This window comes from Piliocolobus tephrosceles, chromosome 1 (genome assembly GCF_002776525.5).
Source record: "Piliocolobus tephrosceles isolate RC106 chromosome 1, ASM277652v3, whole genome shotgun sequence".
NCBI classification, from domain to species: Eukaryota; Metazoa; Chordata; class Mammalia; order Primates; family Cercopithecidae; genus Piliocolobus; species Piliocolobus tephrosceles.
The window spans coordinates 58,688,108-58,710,550 of NC_045434.1; the positions used below are offsets into that span (position 1 = coordinate 58,688,108).

At 42.9% G+C, this 22,443-nt stretch overlaps 2 protein-coding genes across 2 annotated transcripts in view; one reads left to right on the forward strand and one right to left on the reverse strand.

Moving 5' to 3' along the window:
* The window catches only part of LMOD1 (leiomodin 1), a 57,750-nt gene extending 56,351 nt beyond the window's left edge, over positions 1–1,399 (reverse strand). The window contains exons 1-2 of the mRNA XM_023186961.2: positions 1,236–1,399; positions 994–1,074 (exon numbers count right to left, since the gene is read on the reverse strand). The gene's annotated coding sequence lies outside the window, so the exon portion shown is untranslated. The remainder of the gene's footprint in view (positions 1–993; positions 1,075–1,235) is intronic.
* A 1,518-nt stretch (positions 1,400–2,917) lies between these two features.
* On the forward strand, positions 2,918–17,796 carry TIMM17A (translocase of inner mitochondrial membrane 17A). The gene is made up of 6 exons (XM_023186914.2): positions 2,918–3,002; positions 4,727–4,826; positions 4,952–5,015; positions 10,840–10,968; positions 12,339–12,449; positions 16,912–17,796. The coding sequence occupies exons 1-6, from the start codon at positions 2,977–2,979 to the stop codon at positions 16,995–16,997; spliced, it is 516 nt and encodes a 171-aa protein (XP_023042682.1). The 5' UTR covers positions 2,918–2,976; the 3' UTR covers positions 16,998–17,796.
* Positions 17,797–22,443: the final 4,647 nt, after the last annotated feature.

Consider the following 22,443-nt stretch of genomic DNA (forward strand, 5'->3'; position numbering starts at 1 on the left):
AGGAAAGAATTTGCCCCTCTTTTCCTGCCTCACTATTGAGCTGGGATATCTCATTTCACCTTCTCCTGCCCTCAAACCGAGATTTACATCATCAGCTCCCCTGGTTCTCAGGCCTTTGGACTTGGACTGAACTGCATCACTGCCTTTCCTCCATCTCCAGCTTGCAGACACAGATTATTGGACTTCTCAACCTCCATAATCATGTGAGCTAACTACTCATAATAAATAAATAAACAGGCTGGGCGCGGTGGCTCATGCCTGTAATCCCAGCACTTTGGGAGGCCGAGGCAGGTGTATCACGAGGTCAGGAGTTCCAGACCAGCCTGGCCAATATGGTGAAACCATCTCTACTAAAAATACAAAAATTAGCCAGGCATGGTGGTGCGCACCCGTAGTCCCAGCTACTCAGAAGGCTGAAGCAGAAGAATCACTTGAACCTGGGAGGCGGAGGTTGCAGTGAGCCAAGATCGCGTCACTGCACTCCAGCCTGGGCGACAGAGTGAGACTCCAACTCAAAAATAAATAAATAATTATATATATTGGCATATATATATATATACACACACACACACACACACATATATAGAGAGAGAAACAGAACCAGAAGGATATATATATATATATATATTTGCACACAATAGGATATATATATGTGTGTGTGTATATATCCTCTTGGTTCTGTTTCTCTGGAGAACCCTGACTATTCCTGGTGATTTAGTCAAAATAACTGACCTCACAAGAGGCAGATACATAAGCCAGTATTAACTACCAAGTGGAGAAGAATAGTTATAAACACAGGCCAGGGAATTCTCTCCTATATCGAAATCTATTCAGAAGCCAAATACAAAGAAGATTGCATCATAAATATGGAATAAGAACAAAGGGAGGTAGCTAGAGCTAAGGGATATTTTATCTGTGTCCTGCTGAGACCAGAAAAAATATCCTTGCCCCATGGGAGTGCAAACCTCTAGTTATTAAAATATTTATACCCACCAGGTCTTCAGTGCTGACTATACAACAGATTCTTGCCCTCTGAATTCCTCCATGTCCCCTCTCCCACATTCTCTCTTCAGCCTGTACAATAGAGTTAACTATTTTTAATTACAGTCACATTCCGAGCGCGTCTTCTCCAACTTACACACCCAAATCAGGTGACTAGTATGAACCATTCTCACATGCAAGACACATTTATTGATAATCTTTAGTTCCATGGAGGGTTCGATTCATCTGCTTACTTTATTTCCAAGCTTTTGGAGGGACCCTCACTCCTCTTTGCAGTCTTCCTTTATTTATTTATTTATTTGAGATGGAGTCTCACTCTGTCGCTCAGGCACAATCTCGGCTCACTGCAACCTCCACCTCCCAGGTTCAGGCGATTCTTCTGCCTCCGCCTCCTGAGTAGCTGGGATTACAGGCACCACGCAGGGCTAAATTTTGTATTTTTAGTAGAGACTTTGTTTCAACATGGTGGTCAGGCTGGTCTCAAACTCCTGACCTCGTCATCTGCCCGCCTCGGCCTCCCAAAGTGCTGGGATTACAGGCATGTGCCACTGCGCCCAGCCTCTTCCATTATTTATGACATTGACTTTTCCGTAAAATAAATATATACATATTTTAAATTCGATTACAAACGTACAGAATGGAGAGGAGCACTTTAACAGCCATCACATGATTGGGATTTTGTTGACAGTAAACTCAAAGCTCCATGGGTCCCCGCCTTTTTTTTTGATAGTGTCTCACTCTGTCACTAGAGTGCAGTGGCATAATCACAGCTCCCTGCGGGTTAGACCTCCTAGGCTCAAGCAATCTTCCCACCTCGGTTTCCTGAATAGCTAGGGCTACAAGTGCGTGCCACTACGCCTGGCCTGGTCCCCATAAGTCCCCTCTTCTCCGAGCCAAACAACTTCACACCTTCTGGTGATCATTAGTGGAGAGGCCTGTGAGAGGTCAATGTCCCTGAAATCGAGGGCTCCAAATTGGTCATGGCTCTCCAGATAGCCCAGTTTGTTTCATTTCACTAACATTTACTGAGCATCTACTACATTCCAGGCACTGTGGTTATTATAAATCACTGAGACATTGTTTGCCCTAAAGAAGCTACGTGTATTTGGTAACCGCTTCATAATACGTGACAAATAAGATAGCACTAATCCACATTTGACAGCAAAAGTACCAAAAAAGAAAGAAAGAAAAAGAAGAGAGAGAAAGAAAAGAAAAGAGGTGAGAGAAAGAGGGTGGATGCGGTGGCTCACGCCTGTAATCCGAGCACTTTGGGAGGTCGAGGTGGGCGGATCACGAGGTCAGCAGTTCGATCCAGCCTGATCAACACGGTGAAACCCTGTCTTTACTAAAAAAAACACAGGGCGCGCGCCTGTAATCCCAGCTACTCAGGAGGTTGAGGCAGGAAAATGGCTTGAACCCGGAAGGCGAAGGTTGCAGTGAGCGGAGATCGCGCCGCTGCACTCCAGCCTGGGCGATAGAGCCAGACTCCGTCTCAAAAAAAAAAAAAAAAAGAAAGAAAAAGAAAAGAAAAGGAAAAAGAAAAAGGAAGGGAGGAAGGGAGGCAAGGAGCGAAGGAGAGAAGAAAAGGAAAGGGAAGGGAAGGCGGAAGGGAAGGTGGAAGGGAAGGCGGAAGGGAAAGGAAGGGAAAGAAAGAAGCGTATTTAGGAAGTATCGCGTTGATGTCAGGCCACGGAACCTCTGGTGACCGGGTAGTGTAACTCCGTCATTGGTAGCTCCCCGCCCACGCAGCCGGGACCCGCGGCCTTCGAGGACACGGACTGGGCCAGTCTTGCCCCGCCGCGGCCAATGCCCCAACCACACGCCGTCCACAGGAGTCCTGGCTCCCATTGGCTGCAGCGGGAAACGGTGAACCAATCCTCATAGGCCTTAACGCCCTCCTCTCGGGGTCACTTCCGCCTCTGGGGTCAGGCTCCGCCCAGCTTGTCCGGCATCCCTCGCGGCTCTGGAGTCAACATGGAGGAGTACGCGCGAGAGCCTTGGTGAGTCTCACCGCTGTCTTTGCATTTCTCTTGCCCGCCTGCCCACTGCCCTCTTTCTCCCCTGTCCATGCTCCCAAGGTGCAAGCCAGACTCAACCGCAGCTTTGTCGACTTGAGCCTGGTAACTGTGGGCAGTGCAGTCTTTCACGGCCAGTCGGCTTCTTAGCTCTGTACCCACTACCTCCCCGGCCTCGTGAGCCTCGCTCTCCCAACCCAGCACCCTTGTGACCTTGTGGTGGATGGTAAAGAGGTCCAGACTTGAGTTTAATAGAACCTCGGAACCTCCTCCCAACGCAGGGCATAATCGACCTTATGCAGGGCCAGTTATAATCCCCTCTGTTCGCCGAGGTGACCTTGGGCGCTTCCCTCCGTCTCGCCTTGCTCAGTTGCTGCCTTGAAGAACTGAAAAATAAGCATTTGAGGGAGTCATTCTTGAGGTTTTACTTGTATCATGATATGTGTCCGCAGAGCAAAGCATTTTAAATGAATGGAACATAGATTTTAGCCAAGGGGTCTGATAGTGGGGCCTTGTTTTTCTCCTTGGAATCTTTTCTTGGGGGTAGAGGGGGACAAAAATTACCTGGGAAATAGGAAGAGGTAATAGCATGTGTTCTCCGAAAAGCCATGGACAGAAATTCATTCTTTCATCTAGCGTTTATTGAGTGTGAATAAACCAGACACATAGATAATTATAAAACGATGTAATTGCTGTCAGAAGTCTCAGGTTGCCAGAGTTTAAAGTTTCTGGGGTCATAAGTAAAAAATCAAATCTTGATATTTCGATTAATCATTTGTTTTACTGTGTAAGAGCAGCAACCAAGATGTCCTCAATTTGTGAAAGTGCCCAGAACCTTGAATTATTACTCTGTTATCCTAGCCTTGAATTATTACTCTGCTTTCCCAGCCTTGTTGCCTGTTTCGTGTTCCCCTTTCCCCCAAATGGCATACAAAATGTAAGTTTTAGGGTCTCCTGGCTCTTCAGACTTATCTTTTTCAAAGCAGTTATCCTCCATTCTGGATTGTGCTCAGATATGTAGGACTCAGCACACTGTAAATAGCTGTTTGATGTAGTATAATGACACAGGTTAGCAGAGGATTAAAATATTTAACTATGTTGAGTTAGAGATCTTAGAAAAATAAGGCTGGGCGTGGTGGCTCACGCCTGTAATCCCAGCACTTTGGAAGGCCGAGGCGGATCACGAGGTCAGGAGTTCGAGACCAGCCTGGCCTATATGGTGAAACTCCGTCTGTACTAAAAATACAATTATTTGCCGAGTGTGGTGGCCCACGCCTGTAGTACCAGCTACTCAGGAGGCTGAGGCAGGAGAATCGCTTGAACCCAGGAGACAGGTTTCAGTGAGCCAAGATCGCACTATTGCACTCCAGCCTGGGTGATAGAGTGAGACTCCATCTCAAAAAAAAAAATTTAGAAAAATACTGGGTTTTCATTTACTAAATCATTAGGTAACCCCTTAACATTCAGTACATATGTCCTGAAACAATATAATCAGTTACCTGGTTAGCTTTGTAGTCAAAATTGCTTTGATTTTTTGACTGCCCTGTTTGGTTACAGCATTTCCTCAAGTCATTTTATAGGCCAAATATTTATTGGTTGCAGTGGGTCCTGCAATATAATCTGTTCCATTATAATCCTTACTGTATTAGCAAAGATTTTATGGTTTGTGAATGAGAAATGTGGTCTTTTTTTTCCCCCTCTGTTCTTAGCCCATGGCGAATTGTGGATGACTGTGGTGGGGCCTTTACGATGGGTACTATTGGTGGTGGTATCTTTCAAGCAATCAAAGGTTTTCGCAATTCTCCAGTGGTAAGTGGGTGAATGGTCTTATTTTATCATCACTTGAAGTGTGGGTTTGATATTACTGGTGGTCCCATCAGTGGCTTAGAAATGTACTTCTAATATATTTTTTGTTGCTTCCTTTTTTTTGTTAGGGAGTAAACCACAGACTACGAGGGAGTTTGACAGCTATTAAAACCAGGGCTCCACAGTTAGGAGGTGAGCAGAATTTTCATTTTAAGTGAACTGTTTTTTTCTGTTTATTTGAAGATGGAGCTATTTTTATTTTTAGATTATAACAATTAATGATTTTAGTTTGGTCTAACAGTTTGTCACAAACCTATATCCCTATAATTTCTTCTTGATTTGTAGTTTGTTTGAAAAATTAATCTGAATTATGATACCCATTTGAAAATCTTGTCTCCGTCCTTCTGATACTCTGTGATTTTTTTTCCCCCTTCTCCAGAAGAAAGTGTGTTTAAAGCTCAGGTTTGAGGCTGGGCGTGGGTCGTAATCCCAGCACTTTGGGAGGCCAAGGTAGGCGGATCACCTGAGGTCGGGAGTTCGAGACCAGCCTGACCAACGTGGAGAAACCCCATCTCTACTAAAAATACAAAATTAGCTGGGCATGGTGGCGCATGCCTGTAATCCCAGCTACTCAGGAGACTGAGGCAGGAGAATCACTTGAACCTGGGAGGCAGAGGATGCAGTGAGCCAAGATCACACCATTGTACTCCAGCCTGGGCAACAAGAGCAAAACTCTGTCTCAAAAAAAAAGCTCAGATTTGTGAGTCAGGAACGATAGCTTCTGAGGTAACATAAAGCTGAAGAGAATTTGATCTGAAGGATTGGGGTTTCATGCAGGAGAAAACCAATCAAGCTGACTGGGCTGTTCTCCAAGGTTAGCTTTGGGACATTGTGCAGAGGTCATTGCAAAATTTGAAAAGATTCTATTCATTGTACTTTGTAAACTTGGTTATTCAGAAGCTGGGAAAAGGGAGGTGACAAAAAATGTTTGTAGATTATATTCACTTACAAAGGTATAGTCAGGGCTGGGTGCAATGGCTCATGCCAATAATCCCAGCACTTTGGGAGGCTGAGTTGATCTGATAGCTTGAGCTCGAGAGTTGGAGACCAGCCTGGGCAGCATGGCTGCCCATTTCCCCAGAAAAATGCAAAAATTAGCCAGCCGTTGGGGCATGTGCCTGTGGTCCCAGCTACTAGGGAGGCTGATAGGGACAGATCACTTGAACCCAGGAGGTTGAGGCTGCAGTGAGATTGCGCCACTGCACTGCAGCCTGGGTGACAGAGTGAGACCCTGTCTCAAACAGCAACAAAAACAAACAGACAACCCAAGGGTATAGTTAGATTGGAGAGACCGTATATAAGACATGAAAAAGACTTAATACTTCAGGCGTTCCTTAGAAGTTTTGGGTATCAAAATAATCCTCTCTTTGCTTTTCTTAACTCTCACAGTAATGAAGAAGTTAGTACTATTATTATCTCCCATTTTCCAGATGAGGAAATTTAGGCCCTGAGGGTTGAAGTAATGTTGTATCTTTTTCCTTTATTTCCTCTGTAATAATTATCAACCCTGGAAAGTAATTAGTAACTAATTTCTGTTATGGTGTTGGTGGTTATTGTGTTGTTCAAGAATGATAAGTGGTATTAAAGTTCACACCAAACCCTGAATCTCTAGTATATGCAGAAGCCATATAGATTTTTCCTTGTTTTTTGAGAGGCTGCTTCTATCACCTAATGCATTTTCAGTAAGTTAAAATGCCATCAGATAATTGGCACTGCCAAAAGAAGCCTGTGAAGACATAACAACTAAATTATTGCTGGGCGTGGTGGCTCACACCTGTAATCCCAGCACTTTGGGAGGCCGAGGTGGGCGAATCACAAGGTCAGAAGATCTGAGACCATCCTGGCTAACGTGGTGAAACCCTGTCTCTACTAAAAATACAAAAAAATTATCCGGGCGTGGTCACGAGCACCTGTAGTTGGGAAGCTGAGGCAGGAGAATGGCGTGAACCTCGAAGGCGGAGCTTGCAGTGAGCCCAGATCCCGCCACTGTACTCTAGCTGGGGTGACAGTGAGACTCTGTCTCAAAAAATAAATAAATAAATAAAACTAAATGTAATGTGGTACTGTGGAACAGATAAAGAACATTAACAAACTAAGGAAATCTGAATTAAGTATGGACTTCAGTTAATAGTAATGTGTCAGCCAGGCACAGTGGCTCACACCTGTAATCCCAGTACTTTGGGAGGCCAAGGCAGTGGATTACCTAAGGTTGGGAGTTCAAGATCATCCTGGCCAACATGGTGAAACCCCATCTCTACTAAAAATACAAAAATTAGCCGGTTGTGGTGGTGGGCACCTGTGGGTCATTAGTTGTGACAAATGCTCCATGCTAATGTTGATGTTGGTAATAGGGAAAACTGAAAAAGTTTGTGTTTTCTTATAAAGCAAGTGAAATAGAGGAAGGGTGAGTGGTGGTGTGAGTGAATTGGAATTATCCATTTCAAATCCTTGAGGTTAGCCTTTTTTAGGAAGCTATCGAGAAGTTTTTATGGTATTTTAAATTCTAAAAATACTACAATTGTTTTTTATTAATTTGGTGAGCATTTACTAAGGCATTCAGATCAAGGTGCAGGGACAGGCAGTATGGGAAAATCATAGTTGTGTTCTGAAAGGTATTATATTTTCTTTTTTTTTTTTTTGAGATGGGGTCACCCAGGCTGGAGTGCAGTGGCACAATCTTGGCTCACTGCAGCCTCTGCCTCCCAGGTTCAAGTGATTCTCCCGCCTCAACCTCCAGAGTAGCTGGGATTATAGGCACGCGCCACCACAGCCTGGATAATTTTTGTGTTTTTAGTAGAAACGAGGTTTCACCATATTGGTTAGGCAGGTCGCAAACTCCCTATCTCAGGTGATCCGCCTATCTCAGCCTCTCAAAGTGCTGAGATTACAGGCATGAGCCACCACTCCTGGCCTTAAGTCTTATATTTTCTTTCTTTTTTTTTTTTTTTTTGAGACGGAGTCTCGCTCTGTCGCCCAGGCTGAAGTGCAGTGGCCGAATCTCAGCTCACTGCAAGCTCCACCTCCTGGGTTTATGCCATTCTCCTGCCTCAGCCTCCCGAGTAGCTGGGACTACAGGCGCCCACCACCTCTCCAGGCTAGTTTTTTGTATTTTTTAGTAGAGACGGGGTTTCACCGTGTTCGCCAGGATGGTCTTGATCTCCTGACCTCGTGATCTGTCTGTCTCGGCCTCCCAAAGTGCTGGGATTACAGGCTTGAGCCACCGCGCCCGGCCTCTTATATTTTCTTTCTTTCTTTTTTTGAAATGGAGTTTCGCTCTTGTTGCCCAGGCTAGAGTGCAGTGGCGTGATCTTGGCTCACGTCAACTTCTGCCTCTCTGGTTCAAGCAATTCTCCATCCTCAGTCTCCCAAGCAACTGGGATTATAGGCGCACGCCGCCACTCCTGGCTAAGTTTCTTGTATTTTAGTAGAGATGGGGTTTCACTGTGTTGCCCAGGCTGGTCTTGAACTCCTGAGCTCAGGCAGTCCACCCGCCTGGGCCTCCCAAAGTGCTAGGATTACAGGCATGAGCCATCCTGCCTGGCCTAGGTCTTATATTTTCATAGAGAAAGTAAGATAGGATTTTGACATGTCCCTGTTATTCTTTGAGCACTTTCTTTCATTTTTGAAATAAGACATTTAGGCTCATCTTGTACTTGTCATACCGTAGCTGTGGGCAGGGCAGCTTTTCCTGTCGTAGCCATTTCTCCAAAGAGCCCTGGTTCCTTTTAGTTGTGAATGGTATTTAGGGCCAGGAGTGTTGGTTCACACCTATAATCCCAGCACTTCGGGAGGCCAAGGCAGGAGGATGGCTTGAGCCCAGGAGTTCAACACCCTTGACAACGTAGAGAGAATGCCTGTCTACAAAAAAATTTTTTTAAAGAAAGGAAAAATCAAGAATGGTATACAGTCTATATTTCTGTATATCTATACATATTGAAAATCACAAGTTTACTTTGATATCTTGTATTTCCAATTCAGCCCCACAGGATTCATTATTTTCTTCCTTTTCATATGTATACCTGCCTTCTTAACCTGCTTGGGCTATGGTACCCCACAACAGGCTGCCCTTTGTCAGGGTATACTCTCACACTCCATGCCAGGCTGCCTTCCTTGAGAATCTCTCTCTTGCTTAGGCTCTAAAACCTTGTTCTAGGCTGTCCAGGTGTGTACACATTTGCCTCATCTGGCTCTGGATCCTCACACCAGACTACCCTTTCTGGATCTTCTCATCCTGCTTAGACTCAAACTCTCCATTCTCATCAGTAGCCAAAACTTATTCTGGCAGTGATTTTCAGGGGAAGGCTCTCCTGAGATTTTAGGCTCTCGTGAGGAAATGGGAGGGTCTTATCAGAAAATTTTAGTGAGGTAATTCTAATATACCTAGACATCATAGCTGTCTCCAGGGCATAAAACTACTGAGAAGAAATAACTGGTTTATTTTTACATAGGATGTGATATCTAATATTGGACTAAAAATTAGGACGCTTGTGCTATACTCCACTGGTACTATCCACTAGATTTAATTGATAATGTGAGAATTGGAAAAAGATCCTGGAGATGCTCAGGTTCAGACATTTGGTGGAACTCCGTTTATTGCTCTTGTTAACACAAGTTACCTCCTACCCTAAGATTTCAGAGGGTAAAGATTAAAGTGACTGCTTTGTGCAGCTTTTCTTCTTTCTTTCTTTTCTTTTTTTGGCTAATCAAGTGGAGCAGTGAAAATGGAGACAACAAAGAAAGGACCAGACACTTTTTTCTTTAATCCTATTAAATATAATAGGATATTTATATAACTTTATATGATGCAAGTCTTACGTATTCATTTTAGAAGACTTGGAAAATATAGAAAAACACAAAGGAATGAAATCATGTCACGTCATCCAGAAATGCTGACAATTAAAACCTTAATGTTGTCTTTTTAGATTTTGTTTGTACTTGTATATGTATGTTTGTGTGTAGGTCTTTGTTTATTTTGTGATAATGTTTTTGTATTTAGATAGAGTTTAAGTGCAAAGTAATCTGCTGATTTAAGGTTGTTTTAAATTCATATCTGAGGAATAAAGGATGGAAAGGCAATTTCCATCCCTTTGATGTTCCATAATTCTAGCTATTTATATCATTCATTTGCCCCTTCAGCATGTATTGGCTTAAACCTGTAATACATTCCAGAATAGCTGGATTTCTTTTGTTTTCCCATTGATAATTTTCATAGAGTAGATGCTCAATGACATATAATGAAGAAAGGCCAAAAATAGAGGTAAGTGAAGCTATGAAAGAAAAGGAGAAGGAAAGACGAAGCAGAGTAGTTTGATTTTGTTTATTGCTGCTTAAACCAGAGAGATAGGTTGTTCTGGAAGGGTGATTTGCTTGTTTTTACACATATGCAGCCTGACTCTTTTAGGCTTGGCTTATTTCTTTTTTTTGTTTGTTTGTTTGAGATGGAGTGTTGCTCTTGTTGCACAAGCTGGAGTGCAGTGGCACGATCTCGGCTCACTGCAACCTCTGCCTCCCGGGTTCAGGCGATTCTCCTGCCTCAGCCTCCCCAGTAGCTGGGATTACAGGTGCCTGCCACCACACCCTGCTAATTTTTATATTTTTAGTAGAGACGGGGTTTTGCCATGTTAGCCAGGCTGGTCTTGAACTCCTGGCCTAAGGTGATCCACCCACTTCAGCCTCCCAAAGTGCTGGAATTACAGGTGTGAGCCATGGCGCCCGGCTGGCTTATTTCTTTTAGGCTTTGGGCCATTGCTAATTTTCCAGCTAATATAATACAATCAAACTTTATTCAAAAGATAAGTATTCTGACTCTTGTTCAGTGTTTATTCAAACTTGTGTTTGAATGTATTGGACTATAAGAGTTTTGAGAATATAGTGAGTGTTGTTTTTGACTATAATATTTTAAATGGAAGATGAAATTTAAATTAGTATTTGCTTGTTTCTTTTTATAATACAATAGGTAGCTTTGCAGTTTGGGGAGGCCTGTTTTCCATGATTGACTGTAGCATGGTTCAAGTCAGAGGAAAGGAAGATCCCTGGAACTCCATCACAAGTGGTGCCTTAACGGGAGCCATACTGGCAGCAAGAAGTAAGTAGTCATTATAGACACACTAGTAGAAGTCACACTTTTTGGAAAACCTCATCTGCCTTAATTGAATGACATCTGTAATATATAAAACTGATTATTGACCAGGCACATTGGCTCATGACTGTAATTCCATCGCTTTGGGAGGCTGAGGCAGGTAGATTGCATGAGCCCAGGAGCTTGAGATCAGCCTAGGCAATATAGGAAGACCTAGTCTCTACAAAAAAAAAATTTAATTAGCTGGGTGTGTTGGTGCATGCCTATAGTCCCAGCTACTCATGAGGCTGAGGCAGGAGGATCCCTTGAGCCACCACACTCTATCCTGGGCAACAGAGCGAGACCCTGCTTCAAAAATAATAATAATTATAAAACTGAGCATTGCTTAATTTGGCATAGCATAAATATACAGTATATGGTAATTTGAAAAAAAAAAAAAGTAAGGGGATCTCTTTATTTGGAATATTTGAGAATAAGAGAGCATGGAATTCTAACCCATATATTACAGTGGTTGAGAGCACTTCAGGTCCCAGTTCTGCCATTAATTAGCTGTATGACTGGTCAGTTTACCAAACTTTATGCTATAATTTCTTCACCAGTAATCTGGAGTTAGTTAATAATTATACCTGCCATATAGAATTGTTATGAATAAGGAACTTAGAACCATCTTCTGGATCCTCAGGACAGAGAGCAAACCAGAATTCCTTTGAGCTTAGTGGTTTAGACCAAGGGGTTTGCAAACTATTTCTGTAAAAGGCCAGATAGTGAATATTTTAGGCTTTGTGGGCTATGTAGTCTTTGTCATAGCTACCTAACTCTGCTGTCGTAGCATGAAAGCAGCCATGGATAATACATAAACAAAACAGTATGGCTGTGTTTCAGTAAAACTTTATTTTTTTTCTTGAGATGGAGTCTCACTTTCACCCAGGCTGGAGTTCAGTGGCACAACCTTGGCTCACTGCAGCGTCCGCCTCCCGGGTTCAAGCAATTCTCCTGCCTCAGCCTCCTGAGAAGCTGGGACTCCAGGTGCCCACCACCACTTCCAGCTAATTTTTGTATTTTTAGTAGAGACGGGGTTTCACCATGTTGGGCCAGGCTGGTCTCAAACTCCTGACCTCGTGATCTGCCCGCCTCGGCCTCCCAAAGTGCTGGGATTACAGGCATGAGCCACCACACCCGGCCTTTCAGTAAAACTATTTACAAAAATAGGCAGCGGATGGCCTGTGGGCGGCCGTAGTTTACTGACTGGGTCTTAGGCAGTAAGAGTTTGGGAATTGGAGGAGCATGTAGCCATATGGACAGTTCTCTTCTTTACTGTCTCTTACAGTAAACTAGATTTCTGTAAAAAATAATCTCTTTGTTATTAATGTCTTCAGATGGACCAGTGGCCATGGTTGGGTCAGCTGCAATGGGTGGCATTCTCCTAGCTTTAATTGAAGGAGCTGGTATCTTGTTGACAAGATTTGCCTCTGCACAGTTTCCCAATGGTGAGTCTTCTTTTTGCTTAAAACTATAGCTCAAACGTTTTGGAATGGTTTTCTAATGTTAAGAAAGAACATACTTTGCCTGCTAAAATGTGTGGTATGTATTAATATGCTGTGGTTCATGAGGACTGTGATAATAGGTAAAAAATGAACATGTTACATTTAGCCACAATAACAAAAATTTTTTGTATAAATTTGCTGTTGATCTTTCTTTATAGTAGTTAGGGTTTATCAGTGCTCATGTATTGCAAGAAATGTCTGATCATTTTAAAGGGACTTGAAGAATGGTTCTGCAGATGTGTAGCAATGATGATCGTCAATTGACAATTTAGTATTGTATATCTACATGCCAGACACCGTTTTACGTAGTGAACAGGACAGTCCCTGCCCTCAAGGACTTACATTCTGGTAAGGGGAGACAGATTAACACATTAACAGATAAATTAGCTTATTTTAGATAGTGTTGCTTGTTTTGAAGAAGAGAGTAGTGAAAAGTGACTTATATTTGGGAAGGTCACTTTAGGGTTCACAGGAGAAAATTTAGAATCTTAGAAAATTTATTAGCCTGGCTAATTTTATATTTGTTTAATTTGTTGTCTGTTTTTCTTCCTATCTGATGCATAGGGTAATAATTAAATTGTGGGCTGAATGATCATTACATGGTTATAGAATGTGCTCTCAGCTGATTAGCCAGGCATAATGGCTCACACCTATAGTCCTAGCTACACAGGAGGCACGAGAATCAGTTGAACCTGGGAGATGGGGGTTACAGTGAGCCGAGATCACACCACTGCACTCTAGCCTGGTCGACGGAGCGAGACTCTGTCTCAAAATGAAACAAAACAAAAAACTTCTGTCAAGATGGTCCATTCCTGTAGATGGTCCATTCGTGTAGTTCCAGCTACTCAGGAGTCTACTCACTTGAACCCAGGAGTTCAAGGCCAGCCTGGGCAACACAGCAAGACCCTATCTCTTAAAAAAAAAAAATTTCAGTGTCTAAATGAAAATATCCCTTGACAGTGGAAGGATGCAGAAAGATATTGTGAGGTGGCCAGACACAGTGGCTCACACCTGTAATCCTAGCATTTTGGGAGGCTGAGGCAGGCAGATCACTTGAGGTCAGGAGTTTGAGAGCAGCCTGACCAACATGGTGAAACCCCATCTCTACTAAAAATACAAAAATTAGCCGGGCATGGTGGCACACGCCTGTAATCTCAGCTCCTCAGGAGGCTGAGGCACAAGAATCACTTGAACCTGGGAGGTGGAGGTTGCAGTGAGCTGAGATCACGCCATTGTACTGTAGCCTGGGTAACAGAGCAAGACTTCGTCTCAAAAAATATATATATATATGTGTGTGTGTATGTATATATACACATATATATATACACGTGTGTGTGTATATATATATAGAGAGAGAGAGAGAGAATAATAGTGAAAATTTGACCTGGCATTTGGGAAAGAAACACACAGAATAGTGAGACATGTTGAAAATTATTTTTGGAGCTTGGAAAACATTCAGCATGAAGTTAGGAATAGATCATACATCCCAATTTGCTTTGATTTCCCTGAGGCACCTAGCCAAGAGATTCAGTATCTTTTTGGCACAATTTTCTTTTTTTTTTTTTGAGACAGAGTCTTGCTCTGTCGCCCAGGCTGGAGGGCAGTGGCCGGATCTCAGCTCACTGCAAGCTCCGCCTCCCGGGTTCACGCCATTCTCCTGCCTCAGCCTCCCGAGCAGCTGGGACCACAAGCGCCCGCCACCTCGCCTGGCTAGTTTTTTTTTTTTAGTAAGAGACGGAGTTTCACCGTGTTAGCCGGGATGGTCTCGATCTCCTGACCTCGTGATCCCCCCGTCTCGGCCTCCCAAAGTGCTGGGATTACAGGCTTGAGCCACCGCGCCCGGCCTTTGGCACAATTTTCAAGTGCACTGCTTGTTAAATGCCAGTGAGGTAATCTAGATGACCCTGCAGACCCTCTCACCTTCTGTTTGTTTTTCATTCCTTACTTCTGAGTTAACACTCTGTTGGGATGGTCATTTTCCAATTTTGTTTTGACCTCCTCAGTGTGAAAGACTTTACATAGGCCAGGCGCGGTGGCTCAAGCCTGTAATCCCAGCACTTTGGGAGGCCGAGGCGGGCGGATCACGAGGTCAGGAGATCGAGACCATCCTGGCTAACATGGTGAAACCCCGTCTCTACTAAAAAATACAAAAAACTAGCCAGGCGAGGTAGCGGTGCCTGTGGTCCCAGCTACTTGGGAGGCTGAGGCAGGAGAATGGCGTGAACCCGGGAGGCAGAGCTTGCAGTGAGCTGAGATCCGGCCACTGCACTCCAGCCCGGGCGACAGAGCGAGACTCTGTCTCAAAAAAAAAAAAAGACTTTACATAAAACATCAAAAGAGTTCCATATTTGCAGAAATTCAGAAATGTATATAGCAAAAACTTAAATAGTTACATTGTCTCATAGAAATTAGCCTTGAATACTTTGTTTTAGGCTTTTTTCCTGAGAGGGAATCTCCTTTTTATTTTATTTATTTATTTTAATTTTTTTTGAAACAGAGTCTCTGTGACCCAGGCTGGAGTGCAGTGATGCAATCTTGGCTCACTGCAGCCTTAACCTCCTGAGCTCAGGTGATCCTCCCACCTCAGCCTCTTGAGCAGCTGGGACTATAGGTGTGCACCGCCACACCTGGCTAATTTTTATATTTTTTGTAGAGATGAGGTCTCTGCCCCTGACCCTGAACCCCTGGGCTCAAGTGATCCTCCCGCCTCGGCCTCCCAAAGTTCTGGGATTACAGGGGTGAGCCACTGTGCCCAGCTGGAATCTCCTTTTGAGTAATTAAAACTCAGCATTTATATAGAAGCAGCCTAAAAAAGGTGAACTTATTTTTAGATACGAGATGTGTTTCTGAAAAGCTGTATAGGGGGGAAATCATTGAAGAGTTAATTATATTTTTCCAGTGAACTTACATAAAAATGTTTGTTTTTTGTTTTTTGTTTTTGAGACAGAGTCTCGCTGTGTTGCCCAGGCTGGATTGCAGTGGCGCAATCTCAGCTTACTGCAACCTCCGCCTCGGGGGTGCAAGTGATTCTTCTGCCTCAGTCTCCTAAATAGCTGGGACTACAGGTGCGCGCCATCATGCCTGGCTAATTTTTTTTTCTATTTTTAGTAGAGACACGGTTTCACCATATTGGCCAGGCTGGTCTCGAACTCCTGACCTTGTGATCCGCCCGCCTTGGCCTCCCAAAAGTGCCAGGAATGTGAGCCATCACGCCCAGCGAAAAAGTTTTTAAAACAGTGGGAAAAGAGTAGATAGAACTGTATTTAAATGGCAACAGTGATTTTCTTTGGCTTATCTTTTTTTTGTTTTTGTTTTTGGGTTTTTTTTTTTTTTTTTAAGAAGAGTCTTGCTCTATTGCCCAGGCTGAAGTGCAGTGGCGCAATCTTGGCTCACTGCAACCCCCGCTTCCTGGGTTCAAGTGATTCTCCTGCCTCAGCTCCTGAGTAGTTGGGATCACAGGCACTTACCACCATGCCCGGCTAATTTTCATATTTTCAGTAGAGATGGGGTTTCCCCATGTTGGTCAGGCTGGTCTCGAACTCCTGACCTCAGGTGATCTGCCCACCTCAGCCTCCCAAAGTGCTGAGATTACAGGCGAGAGCCACCGCGCCCAGCTCCGACTTATCTTTTTTACCCAGTTTCTTCTTAAGTTTTCTGTAATTAACAGATAATTGTATTTATAATGAAGTAAAAATATATGAGTGAAACACTTTGAAAGCGTCAGAGAATTCTACCACTGCCCTCTTTCTCTCTTCCAGATATTTTTTAGTCTACTTCAGTTTTTCTTAAAGGAGAAAAGATTGATCTATCCCCTAAAAGTCTTTTTTTTTTTTTTAAGCACTTTGTTTTTCTTAGTTCACAGGCTCTCCTATCCCTTGAAAATGAAAACTGTAAGACTTTGTTCAACAGCAAGCTATGTGGTGTCTTCCCATTTCAGAACTCATTCCCTACTTAATTGGTTACATAAATTGGATTACCAAGTTCTCTTAAAACATGACTAATATACTTATACTTTGTGAAAATAATTTTAAATAGCTACTGAAAAATATGACAAGAAGTGGGAGCAACTCTTCTAATCTTGATATATGGCAGCTTGTTACAGCAATTGCTTTAAAAACTTGAAGTTTGCTTCTTGCTATAATTAATCTGTCTGACTTTGCTAGCATAGTGTTTGAGAACTGTTCATTCTGGAGCATAGCAAGCCAGTCTGTCATACGTTATACCAAATTTGAAGGTTCTCCAGTACTCTTATGGGAATTAGGCAGATCTATAAAGAAATTAGGGTTATAGCTGTAATTTAGCACATTATTTTTTTGTTGATTGATTTACTCTCTATAGAGACTCATTCCTTTTAATTATATAATATTCAGGTGATTTTTAAATCCTTTTTATTTCTCACTTGCAGGCCCTCAATTTGCAGAAGACCCCTCCCAGTTGTCTTCAACTCAATTACCTTCCTCACCTTTTGGAGACTATCGACAATATCAGTAGGACTTCTTTCCTAGGATTTCTTTAACAGAACGAGTTGTAGTTCGAGAAGGATTTCAGAAGATCAAGTTGTACAGTCTGTTTTTAAAACCATAGGTGGGACAGCTATGGCCAATAGGCTATAAAGAGACATTTAGCACTTTTTTCTATTTAAAGGAACAAGGGGGGAGGGGTGCTAAAAGATAATACATTTATTTATTCACACTTGAATTACATTTGTGATCAAAATAAATGTTTAAATCGCTAAAGGAAAATACAGTAAGTGCTTGAAAGATGAAGGACCAAAGGGCCAAAAAACAGTAAAATATGATCATCATCTCCTTGGGGACTTCTCTGCCTTGTTTTGTGTGTTCTGCTATTCAGACAATAAAAAGCTGGTGGAACTTACTCTTTCTTTTAAGATAAGTTGTAGACTTTGATGTTTCATGCTCATGTACTTCAAATAATGCATGTTTTATAGTTAGTCCCTCATCACTTGAAGTGACTTATGAGAATTATGCAGAGTCAACATGGGTCATTTCACACTGAGATGCTTTATGGATTGAAGGATATGGTAAAATATTTATACTTTACTTTGAAAGTAAAATATACTATGTCTTGGTTTTGAGGATATTGGATACAAAACTCTCTTCCTTTAGGGCTACTGAGTCTTGATTCCTGATCATCAGAAATTTCACCAGAAACAACTTGCTTCCAGTATACCCAATTCTATATGAAGAATTCATGGAGAGTGTACTGGCAATGGAAGAGTTTAGTGTTTCTTGTATGCTTGAAAATAAAATATGTACTGTTTTGAATGTGTTCCAAGTCCTCTGAAGCTGATCTTCATAAAGGATGTATTTTGGGGTCTGGTTGGGCCTGGAAAATGGATGAGGACTTCAGAACAGGTCATTTTCCTGATAATATTGGAAGTGACATGTGGCCTTATAGGAGGCATGATGTTAGTTAATTCCACATTTGCCTACATCTGTGGGAAATGGAGAACAAAGCCATGTGGGTACTGTAAACACATGTTTATCTTTTGGCCCAGTGCCATACATACGGTAGGCATTTAATTACTGATTGTGTTTGGATAATTTGGCAATTTTTTACTGTGGTAAAATATGCATAAAATAAGACTTATTAACTGTTTGTAAGTGTATAATTCAGTGGCATTGAAATATAGTCACAAGGTTGTATAACAGCCATCACTATGTATACCCAAAATGTTCTCATTATCATCAACATAAACTGTGTTTTGTTTTTAGAGACAGGGTCTTACTCTGTCACCCAGGCTGGAATGCAGTGGCGCAGTCATAGCTTACTGCAGCCTCGAACTCCTGGCCTCGAACCATCCTTCTGCCTCAGCCTCCTACACCCCATGCTGGGATTACAGGCATGAGCCACCATGTCCAGCCTTCACCAACATAAACTCTGTACCTGTTGAATAATAACTTCCCATTCTTTCCTCACCGCAACCACTAGTAACCACAATTCTGCTTTCTGTCTGTGAATTTGCCTTTTCTGGGTACTTTATATAAGTGAAATCATAAAATACTTGTTTTTGTGTGTCCGTCTTAATGCACTTAGCATGTTTTAAGGTCTATCCATGTTGTAGCACGTAGCAAAATTAATTTTTATGGCTGAATAATACTGCATAGTGTGCATATACCACATTTGATGATCAGTTAGGTTGTTTCTACCTTTTGGCTATTATGATTTATGGTGCTATGAACATTGGTGTGCAGCTATCTTGTTTTCAACCCATTTTTGGTTCTTTTGGATATACACAAAAGAGTGGGATTACTGAGTCATGTGGTAGTTCTAGATTTAACTTTTTTTAAAAAAAAAAAACAGTCTGACCGGGCGCAGTGGCTTACATCTGTAATCCCAGCACTTTGGGAGGCCGAGGCGGGCAGATCACAAGGTCAGGAGTTCGAGACCAGCCTGGCCAATATGGTGAAACCCCGTCTCAACTAAAATTACAAAAATTAGCCAGGCGTGGTGGCGGGTGCCTGTAGTCTTAGCTACTTGGGAGCCTGAGGCAGGAGAATCGCTGGAACCTGTGAGGTGGAGGTTGCAGTGAGCAGAGATTGCACCACTGCACTCCAGACTGGGTGACAGAGTGAAACTCCATTTCAAAAAAACCAAAAAAGACATAGAGTCTTGTTCTGTTGCCCAGGCTGGAGTGCAGTGGCATAATCATAGGTCACTACAGCCTTGACCACCTAGACTCAAGGGATCCTCCCGCCTCAGCCTCCCAAGCAGCCACTTACTACAAGTGTGTACCCTATATCTGGCCAAGTTTACATTTTGTAGAGAGAACATTTCACTATGTTGCCCAGGCTAGTCTCCAACTCCTGGCCTCAAGTGATCTTCCTGCTTCAGCCTCCCAAAATGCTGGGATTATGAGTATGAGCCACCATCCCCAGCCTAATTGTTTAATAAATATTCTAAAACTAAATTTGGTATACTAGAGTAGAGCTCAAGATAAAAAGTAAAAAAACTAAATTGTTTTAATTACTAAAATAAATAACTGGAGAAACAAGCAGATTAGGAAAGAGGTTTTCCCTAGGTCTTTACTGGAATAGTGAAATTAGTTTCTCACTTTTAAGGTTGAAATGCCCATCAGAAATACCCCATCTGTTTTTCTTTGTATCTGACACCTTGTGCCAAATTGGCATGCAATAGTGGATTACTTTTCTTTTTTTTTTTGAGATAGAGTCTTGCACTGTTGCCCAGGCTGGAGTGTAGTGGCGTGATTCCGGCTCACTGCAACCTCTGCCTCCCAGGTTCAAGCGATTCTTCTGCCTCAGCCTCCCAAGTAGCTGGGATTACAGGTGCCCAGCACCATGTCCAGCTAGTTTTTTTGTATTTTTAGTACCAACCGGGTTTCACCATGTTGGCCAGGCTGGTCTCGAACTCTTCATCTAGTGATTCACCCGCCTCAGCCTCCCAAAGTGCTGGGATTACAGGCGTGAGCCACTGTGCCTTGTCGAAATAGTGGATTTCTGAATCAGGGTTTGGAATACATGGGTACAGCTGCACCTGCTATTGAAAGTGCATCTGTTTTCACATAGGAAATGTCTGCAAATTATGAAAGCATGGTCACAGCTCCACCCTGTGGCATGTTACTTTTAGTTAAAATTCATTGTCGAAATTCTATTCACGCTGGGCCCAGTGGCTCATGCCTGTAATCCCAGCACTTTGGGAGGCTGAAGTGGGTGGATCACTTGAGGCTGAGACTTGAGGTTTCACCATGTTGGTCAGGCTGATCTTGAACGCCTAAACTCAGGTGATCTGCCTGCCTCAGCCTCTCAAAGTGCTGGGATTATAGGCATGAGCCACTGCATCTGGCCTCAAATAGTAATAATAATAAGATAATAAATTCAATTCATTCTGTTAGATCATGGGTGAGACCTTGTCTCTATTAAAACTCAAAAAATTTAGCTGGGCATGGTGGCATATATTTGTAGCCCCAGCTGCTCAAAGGGGCTGAGGCAGCAGGACAAATGGAGGGAGCAGTAAGCTGAGATCACACCATTGCACTCCAGCACACCACTGCACTCCAGCCTGGGCAACAGAGCAAGACCCTGTCTCAAAAACAAGAAAATTGACAATGGCTAACATCTTTAGCTAATAAGACAAATAATTATTGGATATTTTCCTTCCTTTTCCCCATGTTTTACATATTCTAGTCCTTTTCAGTGCATAAAGCTAGGAAATAATCCAAAGCTAGTATATAATCCATGCACAGAAACTTCTGTTTATTACTGTATGTGTCCTTGTGTTATAAAACAAAAACTAAGTCCCTCCAACTCCAATCTAGCACCACGGGATTCATTCTAGCTGTCTCTCTTAGTTGTAACAGCAAGAAACCTGGCTTCTCATAATAATTTACTCATTTGTTCAATCCTGGTTACATATATTTTGGAGTTAGTAAACCATAGCTCTGAGAAATGGATTTGCCAGCTATAATAGTGTTTGTACACAGTTGTTTTCAGTCTTCAGTGTCTATTCAAAACATGTTCCAAAGCTATTTGGATAGATACTGTGTTTTATAACACAAGGACACAAGGGTGCATGGCTCACGCCTGTAATCCTAGCACTTTGGGAGGCTGAGATGGGTGGATCACTTGAGGCCAGGAGTTAGACAGGCACCAGCCTGGCCAACATGGTGAAACCCCGTCTTTACTAAAAAATACAAAAATTAGCCAGGCATGGTGGCACACGCCTGTAGTCCCAGCTACTCTGAAGGCTGAGGCACAGGAATTGCTTAAACCCTGGAAGTGTAGATTGCAGTGAGCCAAGATCGTGCCATTGCAATCCAGCCTGGACAACAGAGCAAGACCCTTGTCTCAAAAATAAAGGAAAAAAAAAGGCCAGGTGCAGTGATTCACACACCTGTAATCCCAGCACTTTGGGAGGTCAAGGCAAGTGGATCACCTGAGGTCAGGAGTTCGAGACCAGCCTGGCCAATATGGCAAAACCCCATCTCTACTAAAAATACAACAATTAGCCAGGCGTGGTGGCATGCACCTGTAATCTCAGCTACTTGGGAGGCTGAGGCAGGAGAATGGCTTGAACCTGGGAGGTGGAGGTTGTAGTGAGCCAAGATCGTGCAACTGCACTCCATCTTGGGTGACAGAACAAGATTCCGTCTCAACAACAACAACAAAAGTATTCTCTGATCTGTTAATTACTGGGAGAAGTGTGTAACGTTTCTTACTCTGTTGGTGAATTTGTCCGTTTTCTCTTGTATTCTGTTAATTTTTTTATTTTTTGATACAGGGTCTTGCTCTGTTGCCCAGGCTGGAGTGCAGTGGCATGATCTCAGCTCACTGCAGCCTTGACGTCCTGGGCTCAAGTGATCCTCCCACCTTGGCCTTCCAAGTAACTGGGACTACATGTGTTCACCACCATGCCCAGCTAATTTTTGTATTTTTCTTAAAGACAGGGTTTCACCATGTTGCCCAGGCTGGTCTCAAAATCCTGAGTTTAAGCAGTCCACCTGCCTTGGCCTCTCAAAGTGCTGGGATTACCGGCATGAGCCATTGTGCTCAGCCAATTTCTATTTTATTTGTTTTGATACTGTATTATTAGATAGATAATACTCCAACATGTGAGTTAGAACACTAACAAACAATTTATACCTAGGTATTTGTGAACTCCTTACCATCCCAGGTTTCTGCCTTCTCAACTTGAAGTAATACCGTCCTGTCTTATTATTTATTTGCCTTGAGTGTTTTGTTTTTTAGGTAAAGTCTTACTCTGTCACCTAGGCTGGAGTACAGTGGCACAATCTCAGCTCACTGCAACCTCCGCCTCCAGGTTCATGTGATTCTCCTGCCTCAGCCTCCTGAGTAGCTGGGATTACAGATATGCGCCACCACACTGGACTAATTTTTATATTTTTGATAAACATGGGGTTTCACCATGTTGGCCAGGCTGGTCTCAAAGTCCTGATCTG

Bases quoted from the DNA above. Each gene is read 5' to 3' on its own strand.
- TIMM17A (XM_023186914.2), top strand. From the start codon at position 2,977: ATGGAGGAGTACGCGCGAGAGCCTTG. The intron at 3,003-4,726 runs GTGAGTCTCACC...CTCTGTTCTTAG, and splicing joins GAGTACGCGCGAGAGCCTTG to CCCATGGCGAATTGTGGATG. The intron at 12,450-16,911 runs GTGAGTCTTCTT...TCTCACTTGCAG, and splicing joins CTCTGCACAGTTTCCCAATG to GCCCTCAATTTGCAGAAGAC.